Source organism: Maylandia zebra, linkage group LG8 (genome assembly GCF_041146795.1).
Source record: "Maylandia zebra isolate NMK-2024a linkage group LG8, Mzebra_GT3a, whole genome shotgun sequence".
Lineage (NCBI taxonomy): Eukaryota > Metazoa > Chordata > Actinopteri > Cichliformes > Cichlidae > Maylandia > Maylandia zebra.
Genome location: NC_135174.1, coordinates 18,419,324 through 18,445,579, shown reverse-complemented (window position 1 = coordinate 18,445,579; position 26,256 = coordinate 18,419,324). Strand labels below are relative to the sequence as shown.

Genomic DNA, 26,256 nt, shown 5'->3' with positions numbered 1-26,256 from the left:
ACACATCCCCGAGTGTCAGAGCTGTGTTGTCCGGTGTACCAAGGACAGTGGAGCTAGTGTGTTACAAAAGAAGCGTACCGAAATACTCAGCGGCCGGCTGTTTGTCGATAAGCTTACATTTTAGATATGACTCAGCGTAACACTGTTGTCAAGGTAAGTGAGAGTCCATTCTCGCGAGCGTGGCTGGAGAGCTAATGCTAACAGCTACATCGTTGCATTATTAGTAACTGTTACTAACGCCGTTCCTGTCCTGTCATAGAAACAGTAACTGTGTCGTTAATATGGACTTGTTGACACGGTTGTGAGAGATAATTACTTATCATTTAGAGCCGTTTTTCACAGTAAAACACGACATAGTCGGTCAACTTTACACTGACATTGAGTTCGAGACGACCCCCGGCAATGTGGGATTTGACATTTTTCCATGTCTCATCCGCACTGAGGTAAACCGGGCTAATGCTAATCATTTAAGATTCAGACTAGATTAAGACATCGAGTGGAGAACAGGTTAAAGTCACCCCTGTCTTGGAGACCATCGTGAGTACCGGCGTTAGCTGTAAGATGAGATGTGCCTCATGAAGCTCGGAAGCATGCCATGCAGCGTGCCACAGACGGTCACGGAAGCTGCTCACATCACGTTTTAATAACTTTACGCAACACCATCCAAATGCACAAACTGGAGACTTTTTAATAATGTCTTTCTAGGAGGTGTCGGCTGTAACTGAACAGTACCGCGTTTCCGCGGCCAAGCTAGACATGGGCATGTCTGGTTGGTGCTATTGTTGTCTGATCAGCTAGTTATCTGAACTGACCATCTGTCACAAAGAGACCTCTCCTGTTTGACCTGCTTATTGCAAGGCAGGTCTGAGCCTGTCTGCCGGATTAACCCAGTGGTTTTCAGTGTGCATGAACAGGCATGATTTTGCTAAAGGTAAATAAAACGTGATTATGTGGCAGATGGCCCAGGCCATACTTTGCCAGTGTAATTCGATAGTAGCGCCTCAGCGTGTTGTTTTTTAATAATTTCTTGATGATACTTCATTTTGAAATTACTGATTGAATCAAATATTTAACAACGTTATAACAGATAGTGGAAGTTGCTACAAACTAATGTAGATATATCCCATGAAAATTATTCAAATTAGTTTATAGGATTTGCATACGTTGAATGTTATTATCCGTGTACTCATTAAACTTTAATGCAGTGTAAGGGCTACCTTCACTTGTTATCTAATTCCCTTAAGCTCCTCATTCTTGGAGGTCTTTGTTTTTCTGGAGTACTCTCGGCCGTTGACCCCTTTGAAATCTCTGCTTCCCTCATCTGTGTGCACATCACCCACTACAACCACAACACCACAGGAGGACAATGTCACAATGTTCATTCATTCATTGAAGCTTGTTAGGCAGGAACATTTTTGTGAAGAGGCCAGTCTGCTGACAGTCAGACGTATTAGTCAGAGAAAGATGGACCGACAGTGTCCTTAACTGACACACATACTGTACAGTCTGTGTAAGCATTCATTCATAAATTGACTCATTTCCAGGCTAATCAAAGACATTCTCTTAATTACCTTTGTGGGTTCTCTTCACATCTTCTCTCTTTCCTTACTGATGTCTAGCTATCCCCTTACCTTGTTTCTTCAGGAAGGTTCAGTGGTTATGCTATGTTTGGTTCATTGTAAAATCCTCCAGCATTGTGTGTTTAGTGTAAATTTTGACTTTGTTTCAGGACGCTTACCAGTGTTATGCAGGACAACTGGTGTGTAACAAAAGCAAAGTGTCATTTGAGGCACATTAGACAAATTATGTTTAAAATGCCAAACAAAAGCTTCCCATTATGTTATTTTTAGATTGCTATTTTGTGTAGTGACCATTTCTACATAGTGACTGATAGGGACGCTCCAGCTGTGTAACCGTGAGCTGATACTCATGTTAAAATGTCAGCTTGGGCAATACTGGCGTTTTACTTTTGTTTTGTTGTTGTTTGCCAATGGGCCTCTGTCAGAAATCATGGCGAATTGGTGACTTGTCAGATAGCACTGTTCAGCCAGTAAATCAGTGCGTACATAGTAGTTGATGTTGTTACTCAATCTAACTGCGGGCCTTTTGATAAAATGATAATTTTTCTGTGCCATAAACCTGCTGCTTCCCAAAGTAAAGGCTTTATTTGGTTCTGTTATTTGTTTTTTTCCATTGTCAAATATTTAATGTGTGCATTAAGCTAAACCAAAAAAAGAGCAGCGTAGTTTGGCTGCATATATCTGAGTTTGTGCATTTAATTTAAGGTTCTTGTCAGCTGGAGTTGAGTACGACAGCTGTGTCTTGAGGGCAGATGATGATCTTAATTAACATCTTTAAGAAGTGCATTGTTTGGTGTTTGAAAATGTTTGTGTTTTCTAAAATGAGGAAGTCTTTGCCCTATCTGTGGTCACACTGCTATTTAAAATGGCTTACTCGCATATCAGTTAAAGAAGTAAAACTTTGACTTCTCTGTTAACTAGTCCCACCAGACTGCATTCAGTCTGAGATGTTGGGGTGATTAATATACATTATTATCTGCTGCATCTTGTTGGTTTTTCCAGTATGACTTCCGACTTTTCTTAGAAAATCAGGTCTAACCGGAGCATGCCAGCGTTGACTGAATCTGAATAGCACAGCGATGCCTCATGTGGGAGGTGCTGACTTTTGGCTTTAAAGTTGAAAGGAAGCTGTTAACATCTGGTTGTTCACCATCATTGCTCATGCAGTCAAAATGCTGAGCAGAGGCTGCTCGTGAAGGCGATATAAGCTATGTCGCCCACTGTAGCTTAATACATTGCTGCAGTGAGTGTTGTATTTTTCCACCAGCTAGATTTAAACGCTGTGCATTTTCTTTGTGCTACTCACTAATATTCATTGATCACTTAAATTAAAAAAAATATAACTGTATTGTATTTGTGTGTGCTGTCAGCTTGCCAGCTAGTGGTGTGTGACCAGGAGGGAGAGGAAGGAGACAGCAGAGAGCATGGAGCTGTCAGATGGCTTGCTGCTGCAGGTCAGCAATGGCGAGCAGTGGTGTAACCGCTGGAAACATCCCAATGAAGACTCGGTAAGCCACAATTAATTTGTTTTCTTTTTGTTGTTGTTGTAATTTTCATTGTACATTCAGAACAGCGCCATGCATCCCCCCCAAGATCAAAGGCGATAAATCTCATATCAGCACACACGGTCCTTTCATGTGATGCTTTTGCTTCTTCCTGATCAATCTTTTTTTTTATGCATTTCAAGGACCGCAGCACCAGCCCTTCAGTCCTGCGTAATGTCGCCAGCACGTGGAAGGAGGGTCTGCTGAACAGAAAGAGGCCCTTTGTGGGGCGCTGCTGTCACTCCTGTACACCACAGAGCTGGGTAAAATTACATCACGGCTAATTAACTGTGGCTTGAGTTCATTTGCTGATTTCTGGTCTTTTGTAAAGAAATTGGCCAGCATGGAATCGAATAGTTCCTGCTAACTCGATCTATCCTGGCTGTTCGGAAAAACAAGCAGTCCTCTTAAAAAAATCATAATTAAAAATAATTTTAGATAAGTCATTATTATTCATATAATCTATTCAGATCTAATTTGATTATTTAATTTGCTAATTAAATGATATGTGGATCTCAGGTTGTCTTCCTGTGTTTATATGATAAAGGTGAAAATCTGAAAAGTGGTTGCAAGGCATTTTCAAGGAATGTTTTTTTTAGACATAAAGCAATTCTTAAAACACCTCATTATTGAGTTTAGTGCAGTAATATAAAAAATTAGCTGTTAAAAGGTTCAATTCTAGTTAAATTTATTTTCTTAACGAGAATGAAAGCATAACAAGCTGTAAAGTAACGCGAAACTAAACTGATTCGAGTTACTTTCTCATTTTTTATCTTTTTTGTTCCTTACAGGAGAGACTGTTCAATCCCAGTATTCCATCTCTGGGTCTGCGAAACGTCATCTACATAAACGAGACCCACACTAGGTAAACGGAGCTTTTCACTTCCCTTCCACTTTAGGAACATTCTTCAACTGAAACTTCACGTCATGCTTTGGCAGAACAGGAAAGTCTCTACTTGCCTTGTCAGTCCTCTGATCTCCAATCAGTCCCATTGAATGCAGTTCAGATTTAGGGTGAAATTCTTAACAACCAGTGTAAAATAACTGGATTTAAGTCAAGAGGATGACTCTCTGAAATTGTGGAAAGGTCGACAGATGAATAATTTACAGTGTTTGTCAGTGGACACCAGACACATGCACCCAGTGGCTGGCTTTTGTTGACAATACTCAGTAAGATATATGCCACCATGCTCCAAACCGAATGGGGAAAAACAGAAATAAGTTAATATCTAGTTCTATTAGCATGGAAACAGAGATGGTGATGTACCGTACTCAGCATGGTTGGGTTAGCATCGTTTGCTTTGTCCTGACACAGTCAGTATTATGTTACTTGAAAGCTCATCAAGGTATAGCAAACCTGACCTGTAACACAGCTGTTGATGATGAAGCTGTGTGTTTGGGTTATGCAGGTTATGCATTGTTCTGCAGTTCCTGGAAATGTGATATTACCATGAAAAGTCGTGCAAGTATTCCTGACTGTCCCTTATCTGGATGTTGATTCATATATTTAACTTATGTGTTTTTGTGCGAAAAGCAAGGCTCATGTTTATAACACAGCTTTCAGCATATATCTGAGTATATTTGAGAATCTCTTCTCGTATGTAAATATGTATCATTTATGTGGTTTTATGCAAGCGTTTTTCTGTGTGTGCTCATCTAGACAGCGGGGCTGGCTGGCACGCAGACTGAGTTATGTGCTTTTCGTTGTGGAGAGAGATGTCCACAAGGACATGTTCACCAGGAACGTGGTGGATAACGTACTCAACAACAGCAGGTAAAAGTCAGGATACAGGAAATTCAGCCCACATCAAACTTTATTTTCCAATCATAGATAAATTTGTGATATGGTGGACATAAAGAAACCATTTTATTAGAGAAATGGAGACAATGCGTTGAATGTTAGAAGAGGCAGCTTTATGTTTGTGTTCTTCTTTTGTTGATTGCAGGGTGGAGGATGCTATTGTGACAGTAGCAACAGACTTGGATGCTGCAGCCAGCCAGCCTGGTCAGGAGCACAAAGCTGTCAGCAAAGTAAAGCAGAAAGCCAGGGCCTTCCTCCAAGAGATGGTTGCTAACATTTCCCCAGCCTTTATTAGGTATTTATACTTTTTAGTTTATGACAATATTGTAATGCCTTAAGCAAACCTGCTATGTTGTGTTCTGTTCTACATCTTAATTTTTCTTTTGGATTAGGCTAACTGGTTGGGTGCTTTTGAGGCTGTTTAATGGCTTCTTCTGGAGCATCCAGATCCACAAAGGACAGCTGGAAATGGTGAAGAAAGCTGCTACAGAGGTGAGGGGCAAAGACACACATGATAAACTGTCTCAGCACAATCTGCTACCCAAAATGAGTAAGACTGTTTTTTCCATTAATATTGAAAACTTGTTTCTGATTGCTGAAAACGGTAACGGCTAAACCGATAAAGCTGATGTAGTATTTCATGTACATAGTCTTCTTCACTGATTGCTGTGTCTTGATTAACTAGCGAAGCAGCCTTTATTTCTGACCACTGAAGAGGCTTTATGAATGTAAATGATTGATAGTTGTAAATATACATAAACTAGCACTAAATATACACTCCACTTTATTAGGTACACCATGCTAGTACCAGGTTGGACCCCCTTTTGACTTCAGTACTGCTTTAATTCTCTGTGGCACAGATTCAGATTTTGAACAGTGTTGACATGATAACATCATGCTGCAGATTTTTTGGCTGCACATCTGAGATACAAATCTGTCGTTCCACGACTCTGCAAAGGTGGTTCATTTGATTGAGATCTGGTGACTGTTGAGGCCATTTGAGTATAGTGAACTTGCTGTCATGTTCAGGAAACCAGTTTGAGATCATTTAAGCTTTGTTACATGGCATGATATTCACACTGGAAGATGGGTACAGTGCGGCAATAAAGGGATGGGTATGATGAGTAGCAATACTCGGAGCTAGGTTCTAGTGTTTAAATGATGCTCATTTTCTACTATGGGATCTTAAGTTTGCTACGAAAATTTGCCCCACCACCACCATTAGCCCGAACAATGCAGGATGGATCCCTACCTTATGTTGTTTATGTCTGATTTTGACCTTACCATCCAAATCTTGCAGCAGTAATCAAGTGTTCAGTTCAACTCAAAGCAGTCTGCTCATTTTTCTCTGGCCTCTGACTTCACCAAGGTATTCTTACTCAAAGAACTGCTGGATGTTTTCTCCTTTACAGGAAAATCCCAGTAGATCAGCAGTGTCTGAAATACTTAGATCAGCTCATCTGGCACCAACACTCAAGCCACGTTCAAAATCACTTAAATGACCTTTCTTCCCCATTCTGATGCTCGGTTTAAACCTCAGCAGTTCATCATGGCTGTGTTTACACACCTAAATGCATTCAGTTCCTGGGCAGTTATTGGGATTGGCTGATTAGACTTGTGAGTTAACAAGCAGTTGAACAAGTGTACCTAATAAACTGGCTGTTTAGCTGAGTGTTTATTTTCTTGCTTGTAATATTTACAAGGTGTTTTCTGTCATTGTACATTTCTCGTAGATAATAAAAGTTCTCAACATTGATCACATACAGAGTTCTTAAAAACGTGTTAGGAGAAATTGCTTATTTCTCTTTTCTTTGCAGCAAAATGTGCCGATGGTCTTCCTCCCAGTTCACAAATCCCACATCGACTACCTGCTCATCACGTTGATTCTGTTCTGTCATAACATCAAAGCCCCGCACATCGCTGCTGGAAACAACTTAAGCATCCCCATCCTCAGGTAAACATAAGGCCTTGTGTGAAGATTGATCTGGAAATAAGGTGTATGTTTAACTCAAACAATAAAGAATTCCCTGGAAATATGTTCGATAGTTAAATCTTTTTTTTATCCTGCTTCAACTAGCATTTGGTTCAGCACTGATCCTTTTGTACTACATGGGTATTTACAACATGGGTCCCTGAAGTGTCAGGATGAGTCATCTTTATATTTTAAGTGCTTCGGTATCAAACTGTCCTCCTTTTTCATCATAGTCACACCTTAATCCAAATTAGTACCTTGAGGAAATCACTGATTAAAACTGTATTTGCTGACAGCTGTGGAGTTTGTGCTCGCTGTTGCTGCCCATTGAAAAGCTTGGAAACTACTTTATAAAACTTCTTTGTTTTCAGCACCCTGATCCGTAAACTTGGAGGTTTCTTCATACGACGAAGAATGGAAGAGTCTGCAGATGGAAAGAAAGACATTTTGTACCGATCTCTTTTGCACGCAGTAAGTCTGCAGAGCGGGTTTTCTTCATGTTTTCTGCTCTGTGTGTTCTTTTCTATTGAATAATGAGAGAGTGAAATGTTTTTGTTATTTAAGCCATGTCTTTGTTTCCAGTTTTACTTTGTAATTAGCATTATATCTTCCAAAGAACTTATTTTGACTCTGCTACAGTCCTGTCATTTGTAAGCCCAAACTAAATGTTTGGGTAGATATGCTCCTTTCCTTTATTGTAGTGACCCATGTGTCAACAGTTTTGCTCTCTAAACATATTGGGTCGGCTTATACGTCATCTAACCTTTTATTTACCAGTTGTAACCCAGTATTGGTCATTATAGGTTTTTCTGTATCACATGACGAGTAGATGTTCAGGCTTGTGTTGCAGATTCATAGGTTTTTGTTAGTGTTTCGCCATCATAAACTACTTGGAAGATTTTCAGTGTGTTTTCTACAAAGTAGCGTGGAAACTTAGGTGGTTTATTTAATTGCATGGGTTGATCTGAGTGGCAGATTTTCTTTGTATCTTCAGAAGGGGTTGGCAATAAGTAACAGTGTATTGTGCTTGTAAGATAGGTTCGTATTGTGTCCTTAAGATAAGAATTATCAGCCCAAGACATGAGCAGCTAGTAGAAATGATGAGCTGAAATTCAATCCTGTTATACAAACCATATTTTACCTCTTTTTCTTAAGATGAGATAAGATAACCTTTATTAGTCCCACACGTGGGAAATTTGTTTTGTCACAGCAGGAAGTGGACAGTGCAAAAGTTATGACGCAAAAATTAGAATACAATAAGAATAAATACAGTACACAACTGTACAGAATAGAACACAATAAAATACTATATACAGTAGAATAAAATAGAATAAAATATACAATAGAATAAAAATAAAATACAAATGCTGTATACAACTGAGTAAAAATACAACGACGCCAGAAAAGAGTATTGCACTTAGTGTTATTGCACATGTCAAAGAGTGCACAAGTTGCAGCTGTAATGATTGAAAGTGGTCAAAGTAATTTAATTTGCTAAAAAGTGAGATTTTAATCTGGCACGCATGTGTCACTTGCCAGAATGGAATTAGCTTTCACAGGCAAGCTGTAGAAAAAGGTCACATGCTGCTCTAACTCCAGTTGCTCCCATGAAAACTGAACCTAGACGTCCCGGCTTACTTTGAATGCCACGGCCTGGAGTTTATTTCAGGACAAAGCTTCTATTCTCAAAAGTGTCTGCATAGCTAAGACAGCTGTGTACACACTGTACTCAGGAGGATATCATTATACAGCAAAGCTACCTCAGCATGCACCCGATTTCCTACACTTTGAGTCTCATGTTTAACCTGCATACTACAGCACTGGCATGGCCTTGACTTTACTTGACTGTCAGCTTGTAATTAAGTGAATTTCCTGCTTCGGGACGTCAGCAAATTACATTTTCACCAAAAATACTGCAACCTTTACATGTATTATTTTCTCATTTGTCTGACACACACCTTTTCTGTATTCACCTGATCATTTCCCTGTTTCGTCATTGTCGTAGTACACAGAGGAATTGTTGCGGCAGCAGCAGTTTTTGGAGGTCTTTCTGGAGGGGACTCGGTCGCGCAGTGGTAAGCCATCTCCAGCACGTGCAGGCATGCTGTCTATCGTGGTTGACACAATGTGCACGGGGGCCATCGGAGACGTGCTGGTGGTGCCAGTTGGCATCTCCTATGACCGCATTATTGAGGGAAACTACAATAGTGAGCAGCTGGTGAGTGTCTGGATGACGTCGGTGGCAACAAAGGTGTTTTTGTTTTTTGTTTTTTAATCATGCACAGAAAAAGAAAAATACACAGAAAAATAAATTAGTTGGATTTTGAATTTGTGACTGAAAAAAATGTATGTATTTCTGGTGGTAGAGCCAAGCATGTTTTGACACAAACTGCTTCAGCTGTGTCCTTATAGCTATATTTTTGGTAACTTTCAAATCTGTCTTGTTCTAGGGCAAGCCGAAGAAGAACGAAAGCTGGTGGGGAATAGCATGTGGTGTGTTCAGGATGTTGAGGAAGAACTACGGTTGTGTCCGTGTTGATTTCAACCAGCCCTTCTCCCTGAAGGTGATTAATCACACTAAAAAGAGCTGAAAACCTTCCATGTTTGTTTTTTATATTGAATATGTATTTATGAATACGTATGTCACATTTATGTCAATTATAGGAGTACTTGGACACCCAGAGAAGCCGTCATAGTCCACCACCTGTATCTCTGGAACATGCTTTGATGCCCACCATTATTTCTGCAGAGTTAGTACAAATATACACACACGCTCACTCCATAGTCTCACATGTCATGACCTTCCTGGACAATCTTCATGTCCAAGCTCTATACCTCCCTCCTGCTACTTCATGGCAGGCTCTGTGACATTTGAGAACGGGTCGTTAGTTAGCCCTGGCAGGGGTCAGATCAGTTCAAAGCTGTCTCTTCATAGTAAAAACGAGCGATAAAGCACTGTCGCTGGGATGACTGCAGTCTGCCCCAGCTGGTCTACAGTCAGTTTCAAAACTTGTGCCAACAGTGGTGATTAACAACCTTCTCAACTCTTTGGAGACAAATATTATGGAAGACTCTTTTCAACACTCGCGTGAAATAGTGGCATATCACGTTTTGCTAATGGCACGGATGGATGAGACATGCAATGACTTTGGCAAAAGCCAGGAAGTAAATGAGTAAGATAACCACCCTGAGATCACGTTAGATAAATGATGACAAATAATTGGTAAGCTATTAACTTGAGATCTTGAACTTGAGTACTTTTTAACGGCAGGGGCAGATTGTTTGTAGAGAAGTCAGACACAGGGCACTCTCATGCCACTTTGTTCCTCTTTTGTCTATTTATTCGTCTATGTTTATTTGGGTTTTAAATACTGTATCCCCGTGTAGTGGTTGTATATTCTAATGTGTATTACATTTTACAGTACCCAATATTATTATATTCTAACATTATTGGGGGTTACACTGCAAGCTCCCAAAAATAGGAGTGAAAGATGAGCTGGTGTGTGTTTGGACATGACAACTGCCATCTTAAATTATACATACTGTGTGTGACACAGTAAAAAACACATTGGCTTGTTGTTATTATCCTTCCAGGCCTGATGCTCAGCTGTTTGATGGACAGGAGGAAGAGCAGGTGAACAGAGAGCTGCCCGAGGACATCTCTAGACGACAGCTTATCAACAACCTGGCCAAGCACGTTCTCTTTAGTAAGAAAATCACAACCCGCAGATGGTGGGTTTACTACATGCACGATGACTAGGAATCATAATTTAAAGTCTTCAGTAAGCACCGGTCCCTTAAATAAGCACATAAGTCTCCTTTTCATCCTGTGCTAAAGGTGCACCTGCTCACAAAGGCAGCACTCATGAAATACAGCACAGCATCAGTCCATCCGCTTTACATCACTCGGGGTGTTTTGCCCTGGGATAGCACTCCAGAAACCGGTTCTCCCCAGCTCATTCAGCTGCATTCTCCTACACTAGCTTTTTTTTTTTTTTTTAAACCAACAGCCTATCACAGAACCACCAGCTGGATGGCATGTTGTTTTTAGCCAATAAGGTGAAGGGGAGGATGGAAGCACAGGGGAGGGGGAAGAATGCAGTACCAGCTTAGCTGTTCATAAATGTCCTGCACCTCTATGCTTGATTACTACTTTAGGTGATCTGTAGTAACCCTTGTCTTTACACACTCCCTCACATACTCTTTCTTTCTGCCTTTGAGTGCTATCAATATAATCAGCTCTTTTAGGCCTATTTAATATTTTATTTGTAGTAAGTCAAACTCTGATGAATTAATTAAAATCATATATAACAAAACACAGGTATATAGCTTTTTTACATCCTTTCTCCCCAGCCTATTAAATCAGACAGCCACCCACCTTGAGTTGGGTTCTGTCTGAGGCTTCTTTATGTTAAGACTTTTTCTTTTTTTTTTTTTGTGTCCACACTTAATCACGCTCAAGGTTGAATCGTCTCTGTAATACTCTGTAAACTTTCCTGACTTGATATCTGCTATGATTGGATGCTATACATATATACACATATAAAAAGGAACTGAACACAGCTTAGTTTGGGGCTTACAGCACTGTAGTCTTGCTTTAAGGGTGTCTCAATGAATTACAAGTACTTCTGCTACTTCTGCTTTTTTTGTTCTCTTTCTGTTGTGTGTTGCTTATTATACCCTTTTGTATCTCCTCCTCATAGCGGCCAATAAATCGTCAGCAATCATGTCGACCCACATTGTGGCCTGTCTACTGCTGTATAGACACAGACAGGTATGTGTAGCTGTTGCCTCCTCTCTCCTCGTGTTCTGTCACTGCCAGATACACCAGCTCACATTTTTTAAAATCCTGCTATTATTACCCCGTCTGGTATGTTTGTTTTTTTTCCCCTTGTTCCTCTTCCGTTTAGCAGGTATGCACCTTCCTGGGCATGACACTTAAGTCATAAATATAGGAATAGATAACTCTGTTAGAAAATCGTATTTCTTCCTGCATTCTCTTTCATCGCCTCTTGCATTAATTGTGAGACTCTGACCTCTACAGACACACTAATGTCATGACAACTGCTCAGTGCTGCATACAACCCCAAAAGCCCTTTTGTAGTTTTTTTCTTTGTTTCTCGACTTTTATTATTTTGAAGTGGGCTTATTAAAATTCACCAATATACTTTTTTTTTTTTTTTTTAAGTTTCTGATGTTGTTGTTGTTGTTTTTTCCTGCTCATTTTGTGTCAGGGGGTGGTGTTGTCCAAGCTAGTGGAAGACTTCTTCAACATGAAGGAGGAGATCCTGTCACGAGACTTTGACTTGGGCTTTTCGGGGAACTCAGAGGACGTGGTCATGCGTGCTCTCCACCTCCTGGGGAACTGCCTCAATGTGACCAGCAGTTCTAATCGCAATGGAGAGTTTACCATCGCACCTAGTCAAACTGTACCTGCGCTTTTTGAGCTCAACTTCTACAGCAACGGCCTTTTCCATGTATTCATTTCTGATGCAATCATTGGTAAGTTATGCCAACAGTATTATGTGCTGTTTTGGTTCATCATTGTGGTTATTATTTAAGAAAAATATACTGAACATGTAAGCTTGAATAATACATTTTTTTTAAATAGTTAGTTTAAATTGCTGTTTGAAGTTAAACAAGTGACAGTAGATCTAAGTTCAGCAGTCCTAAACACACAGGTTTTCCTGTACCTCTCCAGCCTGTAGTGTCCTGTCGCTGCAGCGAGAGCTGGTCATGGAATCAGAGTCTGCTCGCCAGCCTGGCAATCCCAGTAGTCATCTTCTAAGTCAAGAGAGACTCATCCGCAAGGCCGCTGGTCTCTCCCACTTCCTTATCAATGAGGTGGCTGTAGCACCAGTAAGTCCTGCATATTCCATCTTTATCACTCCAAATGTCTGCGCACATTTTACATACGCGTCTATGATATTATGACTACTGCTGTCATCCACCTCGTGTCCACTGCCTCATTTCTTCAGCAGTGGACATGTTTACAATCAGAGTCCTTTTATATATGCCAGACATTGTTTTGCGCAATTGTGACAAGATAATTAATCTTGACTTCATCTCTGTGTGGTTATAGTCTCATTGATCATCTGAATATAAGACATTCCTGTCACCGTAATTAGTAACTCTAACCTAGGCTCTAAATGAAGATTATTTACAATGTTTGCATATTAGTTTACACTAGTAATGATGGAACAAGTTTGTTGACAAGTAGTTGTTTATAAAATTACATTTTCAACTCCTATGTGGTTTCATGTTTTAGCGTGTCTACATCTCTCCTGTCTGTCCCACAGCCTTGCCAGACTATTTACCAGGTTTTCCATGACACAGTAACCAGGCTGATCCAGTATGGAGTTCTTTATGTGGCAGAGGTGAGTTTACAGGCCGTCAGCCGCTGGACAAAAATAACAGATCATGGCGGTTAATGTCAGAAGTTGAATGTTTTAGGAAGGACTCTTAGCAATAGTTGCTATTGGGTAATGAAACTTTCAGATCCTCTGATCTGTTTTTGTGCGTCAGGAGGACCAGGAGGAACTGAGCCCAAGCCCCACAGATGAGCCGTGGCCCAAAAAGTTTGCTGAGCCCCTTTCCTGGAGGAGTGACGAAGAGGATGAGGACAGCGATTTTGGAGAGGAGCAGAGAGATCGCTACCTTAAGGTATACTTAGACCATTTGGAATTTTGCAGCCAACACAATCGCCACAGCATTCACATCCAAACATCCACTGTTCACCATCAAAAATGACTTTATTTGACTTTTGGTCTGTTTGTGTTGTCTTTCAGGTGAGTGTTTCTGCAGAGCACCAGGAGTTCTTTGTCTTCCTTCAGCGGCTGCTCAGCCCGGTGCTGGAGGCCTACAGCGGGGCTGCGATCTTCGTCCACAGTCTGAGCCAGCCCATGGTCGAGTCCGACTACACCCAGAGGCTCTTCAGATACCTGCTCACACGCACAGAAAGAGGAGTGGCTGGTTATGGTAATATCCTAATATCGCCCACATACTGCACAATGTATTTAAAAAATAATTTAAAACTTCTCTACATCGCACTTGGAATTGAGAAAATTGCTAAAAATGAGAAAATGGTTTTTCCAGTCATGATTTTTTTTTTAGGTGCTGGGAATAAAGTCCAAAAGTATAAGTAGTATTCACATGAAAAATAAGAAATTACTATCAGATTAAAGAAGGATTTAGCTAGTGAAAAATTTTAAAAGTAAGATCCTGTCTCTGTTTTATGTATTTCAAGCACTTCTCTTTTCATTCAGGTGAAAGTGCAACTCATTATCTGGTTAAGAACACCGTGAGGACTTTCAAGGAGCTCGGGGTAGGCATGTGTGCATTTTTATGTGTGTATTTGGGTGATGTGCAGAGTCATCCAGCTAAACCTCCTGTTTTCTGTTTATTCTCCAGGTCCTAAAGGAGAGGAGAGAAAACAAGGTGACAACTCTGGAGCTAAGCAGCACCTTTCTACCTCAGGAAAATCGGAACAAACTCCTGCAGTACATCTTAGGTTTCACTCTGCTGTGACCGCGACGTGCGTCACCCAGCTCGGACCCCAGGCTCCTTCCAATAAAGGGCTTCTACTGGTTACTTCTAAACAGTCCCAGGTGCTACTCTGTGGAAAGCTTTACCAGGAAGTGCCTTCACGTAAAAGCAGCTAACTATCAGCTGTAGTCGGAAGAGACTTGAAGCCAGTCTTCCCTTTCTTCTTCTTTTTTTTTTTTTCTTTTTGTTTCAGTCCCTGACTTCCTGTGTTAGAACCGCGCAGTTGATTTAACATGTGTATTGAAGGGGTCCCTCTAGGAATCGTTCGTTTGCAGGAGAAGTCAAAAGGTTTTAATATGGGAAAAAAAAATTTAACCGTGCAGTCTGAACAAAGCAAAGCTGCCTTTTGTCTATACAAGTGAACAAGTAAAATATGCATATAAAATAACTGTAAACATAACCAACAACAGAGGCATTTTTATGTTAACTCTTTGTGCTTGTTTATAAAGTTGCCGTATTCTCTCCAGTGCACTCTAATATCTTACAGTTTAAAATGTGTTGCCTGTACATAGAACGTAGAACAACTTCATTTATAGTGCACTGAAATGATTACACTCTGGTGTAATTAAAGAGAAGAGTTCGCTGTACTCAGAGAGATACAGTGCACCTGCAAATTGTGTACATATCCAAGGTTTCAGTGGCAAAATGTATGTATGAATTTAAATCTCCATACGGTGAAGGTCAGTTATTTCTAGTTGCTGTTTTTTTTTTTTTAGATAAAAACAATCAGTGTGCAGTTTGGCCCATGAACAATATTTACTTAGCGAATGCAATATGTACCTGTTGAAAGTCTGGCGTAGTCAAGGCCTAAAACAATGTCCACCTACAGTTAAGTGCATTCAAACCACTAATATCTAAGTGCATTCACTTAAACTTTTCATATGAAAAGTGACTTTGATCTCTTTTCTTTTTGCAGAACACCTCACTTTTCGATGAATGTTACACAGCACAGCACTTAAAGTAATGAATACCAGCCATCACACCCACTTTTATTCTAATAACAACACGCTCAGACACTCTGTGACATGCCTTTCAGGGAAAGCAGATATTTGGGATTACCACCTCTTTTTTTTTTCTTCTTCTATCATAAACACGCTGTATAGCCTTTATAGCATTGCTGCTGAAAGAGCAATAGTTGGGCATTTGTGAGTTGAAATTGCTGCATAGTGTGGTAAAATAGTGCAGTTCTTTTGAACAGTTGGCTAATTATGAGTGCAGTATAGTGTTCTCTTTACAGACCTCTGTAAGGTCAAAAACAAACAGGAAACAGAAAAAAATGCAGTCATCCAAAACCTCCGGGTTAAATTCTTCTTCTTTCATGTTAGATATAGCAATGGAATTTTAAATTCCATCATTAGTTACATTCTTTAATAAAATCAATCTTACACTGACTTAAATTATGATAGAGTTTACTCTAGTAACTAGATATTACCTATTCTTCTTATTATTATTATTGTTATAGTTGCATTTACACATTTAAGTGTTTCAGTGTTGGAATCAAAAAGTCAGATTATGCCTGACTGTGAAATTTTAAAAACATGAACAAAAAGCAGAGTGGCTGAAGTTAAAGTACGATGGTGAAACAACACAGCATTGTGCATTTGGCTGTGAGTTTCTAATTATGTTGTAAAGTAACTTGATAACACAAAGTCGATCAAGTCAATATTTAGTGTGTCTTTCAGTTTCAGTTTGCAGTGAACATGAATATAAACGTACACCGCTCCTCTTCTTGATGGCAAGAAAAAGAGGAAGCAGCAAGTTTGAAAGGAAGCGTAATGAATTGCCATCATTATTGAATGATCGTGAGGACATTGTTGATGCGTCAGGGCAATACAAGAATTGGGTCCTTTAAATAAATATTTCTATTGGGAAATACGTGTGATAGTTCAACACTTCTTGTTACAGGTCATTGTAATGTTTATTTTTCATATTTTTCTAAACTTGTAAATGAAAAAAAGTTACATATTGGTGAAAGACACCTAAAGCATGTGGAAGAACAGAAGAGTATGTTACTGCAACAAGAATGTGCTCTGAGAGTGTCACGAGCTTTCTAGCATTTCTGAGCCCTCGGTCTGTACAAGTCTCCTCACCAGGGGACCCATCTGCCATGATACGTACTGTACTGCATGTTTCCTCTGGTCGCCTTTAATCATCGGCACTTCAATGTGAACTCTGCTCAACCTGATAATAATGGTCTTTTACAGCCTTACCGCTGTGTATGTCGTGTAAGTTGTGTTGATGAAAGCGAGCTGTATGTGTAGAAGATTAATTGTGTTACCTCTTGAATGTTATCTAAAAAGGTCATTGTGGTATTGTCGAATACTCGATGGACGTGGTACAGATTTATAGTTTTTAATGAACTGCTTGTGGGATACTGAAGCTGCATTAACCACATCCCACTACTCTGTATAACGTAGGATAAATGCCTGTATCTGGGAAGCAGGTGCCTTTTTAATGCACTGTAGTATTCTTTTCTTGTTTGTTTTTCTTGTTTGTTTTTTTTTGTGCATGTTAATAATTTTGGGAATCCAAAAGAACACTGTAGATGGTAACTTGGAAAAAAAAATTCACAAGTTGAGAGAACATGTTAGGATCACCAGCTACTAAAAATATGTCACTTTTCTTTTTGCTTTATCAAAGCAAAGCACAATTGGCATTGTTAGATTTTGTTTTTAAATAAATTAATGATAGATTAGTGATGGTGTTGCCTTTTTATTTCTTCTATTATATCTAAAAAGCATTTTGTGATTATTTTTCTGGTGTGTGAAAGGGGTAAAAGGTTATTATAGTTAACTAATGCTTAAATAAAAGTGAGTTAGGAATGGTAACTGCAATGAAAAATTAAATAAGAATAAACTATAGTCATGTTAAAGAGAGAATACACCATATTTCAGTTTCAAAGTTCAACAGGTCAATTATTTAAATACAACCTCAGATGAACAACAGCGTGAATTATTACACTGTGCATGAAACACTAAGTACATCCCATCACTCAGTAGCTTGTAGAACAAACTGTTATTACCAGGACAGATTTTAAAAAGCTGACTATATTCAGTACATACGGGAACATAAACCCAAAGATAAACAAGCAGACACAGTGCTTCTAACAGTAGCTTCTGACATGACAATTTCTCTCTGCAAAACATTAATATCTTTCAGTTTTCTGTAGTATTTGGAGTGAAAATAACTCCCAGTATGTCCAAAAGAAGTAAAAGGTGATCAAATGATGCAAACACATTATTAGCACATTAGAGCTAATTTTGTTTATTTATTTCTAAAGAGATCAAACTGCTAAATAAATAAATACATTAAATTCTCTGGTTGCAGATCTGGTAATGTGGCAACTTTTGATGCATCTGTCTGTTTGTACAGACATCATTATGTGTCAGGCTGAGGAAGGAGGGAGGCTTGCTTTGTTAGGCCCATGGGAGGCTGTGAGGAGGATATATAGTGGATCGAGACCATGCGAAGCCTTAGTGGCAATGAGGACCAAACAGAGGCGACAAGTGTGCGTTCTTCTACCGAACAAGCAGCACCTGGATTGTGCTGTCACGGTGAGTGACCACAGGGCCTTTCTGTAGCATATTTTCTTGTTTGGTATTTTACTGTGACACGTCACATGGGCACACAGAAACCTAAATTACATTCATGTTAAGATTGCATTGATCTGTCAGTAGGGTATATTTATTTTTAAAACAGTGGAAGAGCTAAAACTGTATTTTATTAGAAAAAAACATATTTGCAAGAAAGCCAAAACACTGAAAGCATGGACTCTCAGTATGTTTTATGTTTTCTTTCTTCTTCCTGTGTGTTTATAGGTAAAAGCCAGAGGCCGTGAGGTGTTGAACAGTGTGTTGAAGCATCTTGGTGTCAGTGATCTCCAAGTGTTTGGTCTAGCTGTTATGAAAGGTCAGTTAGTTTCTGCGCGGGAGTTCAGGAGCAAATGTTTTTTATTCATTAACTGTGGAACGCTGAGATTCTGGGAGGCTGCTGATAGTGAGTGAACCTGCTGTAAGATATGATAAATGGAAAGCCATCTCCTATCAGCCGTAAACAACATAACTGAGGGATAACACGTGTTAAATGGACTCATTGTGTTGATTTCATGCAGCGCTGTCAAACATATGGTTTGCAGGACAAATATGGCCAAAACTGAGTTACTTTACTTGAGCGTGCAAGTTATGTCGAATTTTTTCTTCCTATTTTTCCACTCTTTCCTGTGCAGCATGAAGTGTTGTGTCAGGAGCTAACCTACCTCAACTGTTAATTTTGCCGCCCTACCGAGAAGTGTGAAATATGGTCAGTTTCATGGCTGTTCATAGATGTGGTTCTTTGATTTAGACAGTTGCAGTTCTTTTTAATGACAGCAGATTTATTGAATGTGGAAAAACTGAGACATGTTGTTCAAATTGCGCTCACTATCTAAGACACACCAGCTAGTTTGTGATCCCATAAGTGTGAATGTTTTAAAAATGTATTTGTTCTTCTTCAGAGCAAACGCAATGGAAATAAAAGGCCTTTGTACTGCTAGGTTGTTAGTCAATACTTTTACTTTTCTGGGCCACATGGTCTGAAACTGAGCTGTATGTAGACCCTAAACTGAGCCTGACATCTCTGATTGAATGTGTGCTTTTTTTTCTCCTTTTTTAAAGATAATGATTACCTGTTTCTTGATTTGGACCAAAAGCTGAGCAAGTACTTTGGGAAACGATGGAACAAAGGATCTTTAATGGTTAGTTTTCCATTTCTTTTTTTGGTGAACAGAAATCACCAGATCTACAAACAGCCCCATGCTGTAATGGGAACACTCTAAAAGCTGAATTTAGTGATCTCACTTAAAATTTCATGTTTTCCTGGCAGTCATGATGATTTGCATATCAATGATCTCAAGTAGATCTTGTGGCTCATTGTTATGCACTGGTGCTGATTTCAGTAGTTGTGCAACTTTGCTGTTTACAAGACTGGGGAAACCTGCAACAGATAAGACTGAAGGTGTTGCTTGTATGAGTACTAAGATGTTTCTCCCAGTGAAAACACTGTATCCAGATAAAGTCCACCAATGGACGACTAACATGTCAAACATGTTAGAAAGATCTGACTTATTTTAAAAGTTCTTTTATGTCCACGTTTTCTTTTTCTTTTTTTAATGATTTATCATATTGGTCAAATATTAACTAGACTGTGTGATAGCAGAAACGATAAACTGAGTACTCTCTTTACTCATCCCACCTTTCCAGGTCCCGTTTATCTTATTTCTAAGAGTCCAGTATTATGTAGAAAGTGGGCTGCTAATTTTGTAAGTTTGTTTTCCATTACCTTCTTTTTCCAAGATTAATAATTTCCACTATAAGTGTTGTTAAAGTTTATGAAAATGTTTGTGGAAAAGTAGACACCTGACAGACTTCATAACAGGAAAAGAAAACCTCCCTGTTTCTTGCAGGAGCACCACAGTGCAGCAGCTCTACTACACTGAGCTGAGGCAGAAGGTGCTGCGTTCACAGAGCCACCATCAGGAGGCTTTGTTCTTCCAGCTGGCAGCCTCTGCCCTCCAAGCTGACGTTGGCGATCTGGCACAGGGAGAGGAGACTGAGGAGGACGGAGAAGAGAAGAAGCAGGAGAAAAAACACAGATGCTACTTTCTCCCTGAAGATTACTTCCCCTCATGGGTAAAAAAAAAGAAAGAAAAAGAAGTGTAGTCTAACCTTGACAGAAATACTCTTATATATATATCTGTGTGTTCATCTTCTCAGCTCATAAAGCGCAGAGGGAGAGAGTACTTACTTCAGCACAGCCCAGTGCTGCATGGTGAGCTGAGGGGGGTGTCCCGCAGGCAAGCCATCCTGCACTTTATAAAGGAAGCCAACGAGCTGCAGGATGGACCTGTCACATTCTACAGGATGAGAGAGGTCAGACAGTGTTACAGTTAAACAAGGGCGAACTCTGTGTGAGGATGTCTGTTTCTTAATTAGTTTAAGAGAGACTAACTAAGAAACTTCTGTCCTGAGATGTTGAATATGGAGCTACCAGGCAGTTAAAAGGAAAAGGAAAAGAGGTCACATATATCAGACACTCCATAAACGCGTACATTTCAGAAAATCTTCAGAAAAATATCCTACAGGGTGTGAAAACTGTTACAGATCTCGTAAAAAGCCCCAGTAATAATTCTTTGGCATGCTCTTGCATTATTTGTCTCCCTTGGTCATTTTAGAGAACTCTTTTTGAGTCATGTTTGTTATGTGAGCCCATGGCTTTAAAAAACAACAACAAAAAAACTGCTTTATCAACTATTATTTTACACACAGGAGGACAAACAGCCGAGGAGTTTAATCCTCCTCGGTGTGACAGTGAAAGGAGTCCATATTTGCCAGGTGAGTCGTTTTCAATGACAGTCTCACACATAATTTTAAATAAAGTTTATGAACTTATTTTCACATGTACATATAGATTCTTGATCTGAATTTGTGTTTTTAAGGAGGTGGAAGGGAAACAATCTTTGTTGTACGATTTCTCCTGGACAGGTATTGATCGCTTTACCTTTCAGGTTAGGTTCTAAAGACTGGACTATAATCAAAATATACATACAATACAGGTCACATTGACCTGCGTGTAGCTTTAACCGTAACACACGAGATCATCCTCTTTATGTATGGCTCTTACTTTTCAGGGCAACAGGTTTGAAATCACTGCTGTGGGCTCTTTGTGCCTTCCTAAACTGGTTTATTACACTAAATCAGCTTTCCACTCTAAACACATCCTGAGGCACCTCCGTGACAGTCACCAACTCCACATGAACATCAGAGATGCAGTCAGTTCCATCCAACAGCTGGAAAACATGGGTAGTACGTAAGGCTTTACTTTACCACAACCTATCTAAGACACGACTGAGTCAGTTGTCTTGGTCTGAAACCAATATCATGTAATAATAATAACAATAAGTCTTTTAAGTGATTTTAAAAGATTTGAGATCACAGTCTCTTACACAGTCACACTCCAAAGGTGTTCTCTTTTCTGTCTATCTTCAGCCAAAGAAGCCTACATCTGCGACACAGCGTGCCTAAGAAAGAGTCTCCAGTGCAGCAACCTCACATCTTCAATGTCCGACTGCAGTGATGCTCTGGAAACAGCTACTGCCTGGTTTAAAGAGGAAAAGGAAGAGGACGGAGGCTCTACAACAGGTCTGCTATTGGGAGGAAATGATTGTGTAGATGGTGCAACATTTGCCTCTCAAACAAATTGTGCATTTATGTTTGGAAACTGGTAAAAACACGTTTAATTCTACCCAGCAATGGTTTACAGCAGTAGGTCTGCAGACCTAATTAAGGAAGAAAACAGCTGATGTTGCTGAAGTGACCAAGAGGGAAAGTTTAAAAGCTCATTAGGCAAATGAACGCAGAACTACTTTCTTAACTTACCTGTTGTACTTTTGCCTTGAACTCAAAATCAGTTGTTTGTTTATACTGATGCCAGGGTCTGAGCTGTGGTTGGACGAATCAGAGGAGTTGTTTGTTGATGATCCAGCTGAGGTGTCCTGGCTGGCTGAGCTGCTCCGTGGTGTGTCTGTTGACGCTCCTTTGATGTTACCCTCTTTTTGCTGGGCAGGTTAGTCCAAAAACCACTAAGACCATTCTAAAATAACAGTTGAATCATGTGTTAGTTCTGTGTAGCATGTGATATTGTGTCCTCTTTTATCAGCTGTCACCATGGAAATGAAACAGGTGAGCAAACTGCAGGTCTGTCTGTTTGAACATTTCCAGCACGATCCTGCATCAAAGCCAACATCTTTCTCTGTGATCTTCAGGTTCTGTGGAAAAAAACGGATGAAGGGATATCTGTGGACTAATTGAGATTCAGAGGATGCAGGGATTCATCACCCGTTCTTCATCTCAAGACAAGGAGACACCTGTTGGAGTTTGTTGTTATGGAGCTAAAATGCTGAAAGGATACAGCTGAGCGTTATATTTTGTTTGCTTAGAGGAAACCTCATTAAATGTGCTAAAACAGAAGCCATATAGTGACCTGAGTAGTTATAACTTGCTTTAAACTATACAGCCTAAAGTTGCAGTAATTACACTTCAGAAATCGAAAGAGGTATAATAGTGTTTTAATACATATTTACAAACTAAACGTATTAAAATATCAATAACATAATAAATACAACACTTGGGACATTTTTGTCATTCTTTGAACAGTGCTATTACAATCAGTGCTGACTTCTGTTCATTTGCCATTATTAATGTTACCATTAAAAAATTGTTCTGTTTTATGATTCAGGTGAAATTATGTTGTCAGGCTTCCACAGTGTGGCAGTATTTCCAAACAATCAGAGTCCATGCCATCATGTGAGAGGTCTAAGATGCTGTGTTAAGGGTGCACTCTCCCCTGGAGGTGTGGGTTCAAGGCACACTCCTGTTGTTGCGTTAAACCAAACATATATAAATGAGCTTTTCTGAAAATAAAGTAAAGATCTGTGTACAATATGAGAAGGTTGGTAGCAAAATCGGAGAGCAATGCACTGTGTAGGACACATGGAAGTACAGTGCCGAGGACTAATCTCCTTCAAAAACACAATGATAAAACCCTAATACTAAGCACTCAGAAGATTGTTTCACTGTCAGTGTTGACAGCTCTACACATTGGCTGCTGTGTGAATCCTGTCTAGGGCTCTCCTTGGCTCTCTGTTCAAAGGGGCTCTGATGCTCTGGGAGGCCTCTGGATATTTGGGGCCCAGGTCTCCTCCATGCCTGCTTCATGTCTTTGGAAGCAGGCTGTGGCTCCCCACACCTACCTGTTAAATAGTTAAATTGAGTAACCTAATGAACACAAGTGTGCTCACACACACAAGTGTACAAACAGGTACCCACACACACACTATCTTGGTCGGCTGCTGCCTCTAAACATGTATCATTAATACTGTGTGCTGCTCAGTGTTTTTTCTCTCTCTTCTTATCTATTTTTATCTCCCTCTTCTTCTGTTAACTTTCTCCTCAACTCCACTCCCCTCTTTCTTTCTTCTCCCCTGTTCCCTCCATCTTGTCTGATCTGAGTCTACTAACTCAAAATAAAAAAAATCCTAATCAAATTCTAATAAAATATGACTATAAAGTGGACCACTATAACAAAAGCCGTAATGGTCCACTCGGCAAATCTGTTGGGCCTTTTGTTTTGCCTTCTGACAATATTTCTGATTGCTACATTGAAAAAAAGAAAAAAAGACAACAAAAATACTATATCAGCATTTTACCATTAAAATATATTTTAATCACTTATTAAAACTAGAGTGTTTTAGTTTGCTTTCATCCAAAGCATCTTACAGTGTTATGCAGAATTTCATTTGATGAGATCACATTGTGTGGCTTCCAAAATCTGTGTGTAAACCCTCTGTGGTGTGGGTTTCATGGTGTAATGATTAGCACTCTGGACTTTGAATCGAGTGATCTGAGTTCAAATCTCTGTGGGACCTCATGCATGTTATTTATTAACTTTCCTTTCCTTCTTCACATCACCTGCTACATGTTCAGTGGCAGTTGATTCATTTAGGTGGTGAGAGGATCCACTTGTTATTACCATAAAACGTCCAATGACAGTTGTATTCTAGTCCTGAGCTAGTATTCACTGACAGCAGTTGTATAGAGGTATTTTAGCATGAGTATGAGTATTACATGTCATTCAAACACTTACTGTCATAAAATAAAACAGTTTCCTCTACAATATCTTGAACAAAGGTAACATCTTCACTAGCTGTTGGCTGTTACCTTCTCGACTTAAGCTGTTTTGTGAATTGTTCAGTCTTTGGCGTAAGCTCATTCGAATGCTTTTTTTTTTGTTTAGTTAGGATGGCCAAGTGTTCTAAGGCACTGTGTTAAAGTTGGAGTTCAAATCCAACTCCTGACAGTTGGATTTTATCTTCGATAAAGAAAAGGTTTTGTCCAAATCTTCCAAAATCTGTCTGTAAACCCTTTGCTTCGTGGGTCCCATGGTGTAATGGCTAGCACTCTGGACTTTGAATCCAGTAATCCGAGTTCAAATCTCGGTGGGGCCCAAATATCCTTGTATCTTGCACAAGGATATTTGGCATGTAGATTAAAGCATCCCATCACCAACCTGGTAGGTGACCTCCACTATGGAACCCCCAACACTAACTGAATCAGATTTCAAGTTCATAACTTATCAAAGCAGTTGCCATTTGGTGGCAACTCCTTTATTGAAGGAAGACATCACATAACATTTCAGTCTTAAGCAAGTAATGTCAGGAGTGGGATTTGAACCCATGCCTCCAGGAGAGACTGCGACCTGAACGCAGCGCCTTAGACCGCTCGGCCATCCTGACACATTTGCACTTGTTGATACAGAATCCACATGACAGGCTAGCAGATCAAGACACCTTTACAACTGATCAGATTGGCAGACTATTACACCTCTGCTTTACCAACACATATTCAGCTGAGATTCAAGAAGTCACTTTGATGAGACTTTTCTTCAACTATCTGATAAATGAATGTGACCATTTGGTGGCAACTCCTTTATCGAAGGATGACATCACATAACATGACATTTCAGTCTTACTTTTAATAAGCAAGGGATGTCAGGAGTGGGATTTGAACCCACGCCTCTGGGAGAGACTGCGATCTGAACACAGCGCCTTAGACCACTCGGCCATCCTGACATCCTAAGCGGATCACTCACTCACCCTCTCCGTTTCTTGCTGTGCTGAATTGTAGCATGAACGAATGCCGGCTGCATTTGAAGGAGTCGACGAATTGGGACAGCCTTTGTTGCCTGGCTGTGACTTATTTGGCTTTCAAATGCGGCCTCCGAAGGATGCAGCCGACGTTTTGGGACACAGCTACAACCAATGTTAATTTGCATTACCGCCCCCTGGCTCACAGCTCAGTGGACGTTTAAATATACATAAAAATATATATTTGATACATAAAATAAAATAAAAATAAATAAATGTTCCCTTTAGAAATCTTTTTTTTTGCTCTATTTTGCTCCATAAAAATAGTTGTTTTTCTTTTTCAATCACTCATCTTAGCAGTAGGATATACATGAAAAAAGAAATATATTAAGTTTGAGTGAAAATGTACATCCTTTGCACTCTCTGGGCAACTGACTCAGTGACTCAAATCACTCATAAGACCCGATTCACTTTGGTGAGTGACTCATTGAAACTCGATTCAGTAAAAAGAATTGAATTTACCATCACTACATGTGACGGTACAGAGCAGGGGAAGGCGGGGCTTGTTCCCTCCTAACCAGTAGGGGTGTTAAATATACTCTTTGGGGTTTTATTCTTATATTGATATTATTTACCTTTTATTTTTGATCTACTTTACCTCAACTCAGTGATTAACAGAGTAACGATGAATCACAATTAACAATAACAATGTTGTAGTGCATTACTGAGTCATGTAAACTCACTGGGTTACACAACCAATAAAGAATGCTTATTCTCAAATAATTGCAAATCCTCAGCCTCAGTAGCGGTTTTTGATACGGGCGACACGGGCAGTTGCCCGGGGAGGCATCGTGGTGGGGGGCGGCATCACGGGTATCGGCAAAAAATAAATAAAAAAATTGCTCGTACTCATGCTGCCCCGACATCAGCCAGCGCATAATGAGAATGGCATAGGCACTGACTGGTTTTCTATCGCCCTTTTGCTGGGAGTAAGGGCGCCCTCCACTTGTGAAGTGCGCCTGTTGCTTGTTGCACAGGGAGGAGAGGGCGGGACGGCGGGGGATTCTCTAGCTGTCTGGAGCGGCATCTAATAACCAACCCGTAAAATTAAAAAAATAAAAACAAAACAACAAACA

The 26,256-nt window shown here is 39.8% G+C and overlaps 2 protein-coding genes and 3 non-coding genes across 9 annotated transcripts; 3 read left to right on the top strand and 2 right to left on the bottom strand.

The window, feature by feature from the left end:
* The first annotated feature begins 11 nt into the window (after window positions 1–11).
* Window positions 12–17,137, top strand: gpam (glycerol-3-phosphate acyltransferase, mitochondrial). 3 transcript variants are annotated; one of them, XM_004561336.5, is made up of 21 exons: window positions 12–153; window positions 2,951–3,088; window positions 3,268–3,387; window positions 3,916–3,989; window positions 4,785–4,898; window positions 5,071–5,220; window positions 5,318–5,417; window positions 6,743–6,879; window positions 7,269–7,368; window positions 8,903–9,115; window positions 9,348–9,461; window positions 9,562–9,647; window positions 10,492–10,604; window positions 11,601–11,671; window positions 12,132–12,399; window positions 12,599–12,756; window positions 13,197–13,274; window positions 13,423–13,560; window positions 13,686–13,875; window positions 14,163–14,221; window positions 14,308–17,137. In XM_004561336.5, exons 2-21 carry the CDS (start codon window positions 3,005–3,007, stop codon window positions 14,422–14,424), a joined length of 2,484 nt encoding a protein of 827 aa, XP_004561393.3. In that variant the 5' UTR covers window positions 12–153; window positions 2,951–3,004; the 3' UTR covers window positions 14,425–17,137. The 3 variants fall into 3 exon arrangements, with proteins under 3 accessions (XP_004561393.3, XP_004561394.3, XP_076743641.1); XM_004561337.6 differs by lacking the exon at window positions 12–153 and adding an exon at window positions 220–443; XM_076887526.1 differs by lacking the exon at window positions 12–153 and adding an exon at window positions 518–537.
* Window positions 17,138–17,253: 116 nt separating this feature from the next.
* LOC101480810 (FERM domain-containing protein 6) lies at window positions 17,254–23,192 on the top strand. Of its 3 annotated transcripts, none has more exons than XM_004561339.3 (13): window positions 17,254–17,996; window positions 18,261–18,351; window positions 19,095–19,174; window positions 19,680–19,738; window positions 19,883–20,108; window positions 20,193–20,348; window positions 20,745–20,810; window positions 20,915–20,983; window positions 21,107–21,278; window positions 21,465–21,617; window positions 21,910–22,041; window positions 22,135–22,157; window positions 22,241–23,192. In XM_004561339.3, the coding sequence occupies exons 1-13, from the start codon at window positions 17,778–17,780 to the stop codon at window positions 22,280–22,282; spliced, it is 1,488 nt and encodes a 495-aa protein (XP_004561396.2). In that variant the 5' UTR covers window positions 17,254–17,777; the 3' UTR covers window positions 22,283–23,192. The 3 variants fall into 3 exon arrangements, with proteins under 3 accessions (XP_004561396.2, XP_023009485.2, XP_023009486.2); XM_023153717.3 differs by having other exon boundaries at window positions 21,107–21,281; XM_023153718.3 differs by lacking the exon at window positions 22,135–22,157 and having other exon boundaries at window positions 21,107–21,281.
* Window positions 23,193–24,409: 1,217 nt separating this feature from the next.
* On the top strand, window positions 24,410–24,481 carry trnaq-uug (transfer RNA glutamine (anticodon UUG)). Its single transcript has one exon. It is a non-coding gene; the product is annotated as a tRNA-Gln (tRNA).
* Window positions 24,482–24,686: 205 nt separating this feature from the next.
* Window positions 24,687–24,769, bottom strand: trnal-cag (transfer RNA leucine (anticodon CAG)). The gene has a single exon. It is a non-coding gene; the product is annotated as a tRNA-Leu (tRNA).
* Window positions 24,770–25,022: 253 nt separating this feature from the next.
* Window positions 25,023–25,105, bottom strand: trnal-cag (transfer RNA leucine (anticodon CAG)). Its single transcript has one exon. It is a non-coding gene; the product is annotated as a tRNA-Leu (tRNA).
* Window positions 25,106–26,256: the final 1,151 nt, after the last annotated feature.

Excerpts from the sequence above, each read along its gene's own strand:
- LOC101480810 (XM_023153717.3), top strand. The coding sequence starts at position 17,778 with ATGTGGCAACTTTTGATGCATCTGTCTGTTTGTACAGACATCATTATG. Across the intron at positions 19,739-19,882 it reads GAAAGTGGGCTGCTAATTTT|GAGCACCACAGTGCAGCAGC; the intron begins GTAAGTTTGTTT and ends TGTTTCTTGCAG. Across the intron at positions 21,618-21,909 it reads GGACGGAGGCTCTACAACAG|GGTCTGAGCTGTGGTTGGAC; the intron begins GTCTGCTATTGG and ends TACTGATGCCAG.
- gpam (XM_004561336.5), top strand. The coding sequence starts at position 3,005 with ATGGAGCTGTCAGATGGCTTGCTGCTGCAGGTCAGCAATGGCGAGCAG. Across the intron at positions 5,418-6,742 it reads TGAAGAAAGCTGCTACAGAG|CAAAATGTGCCGATGGTCTT; the intron begins GTGAGGGGCAAA and ends TTTTCTTTGCAG. Across the intron at positions 9,462-9,561 it reads ACCAGCCCTTCTCCCTGAAG|GAGTACTTGGACACCCAGAG; the intron begins GTGATTAATCAC and ends TGTCAATTATAG.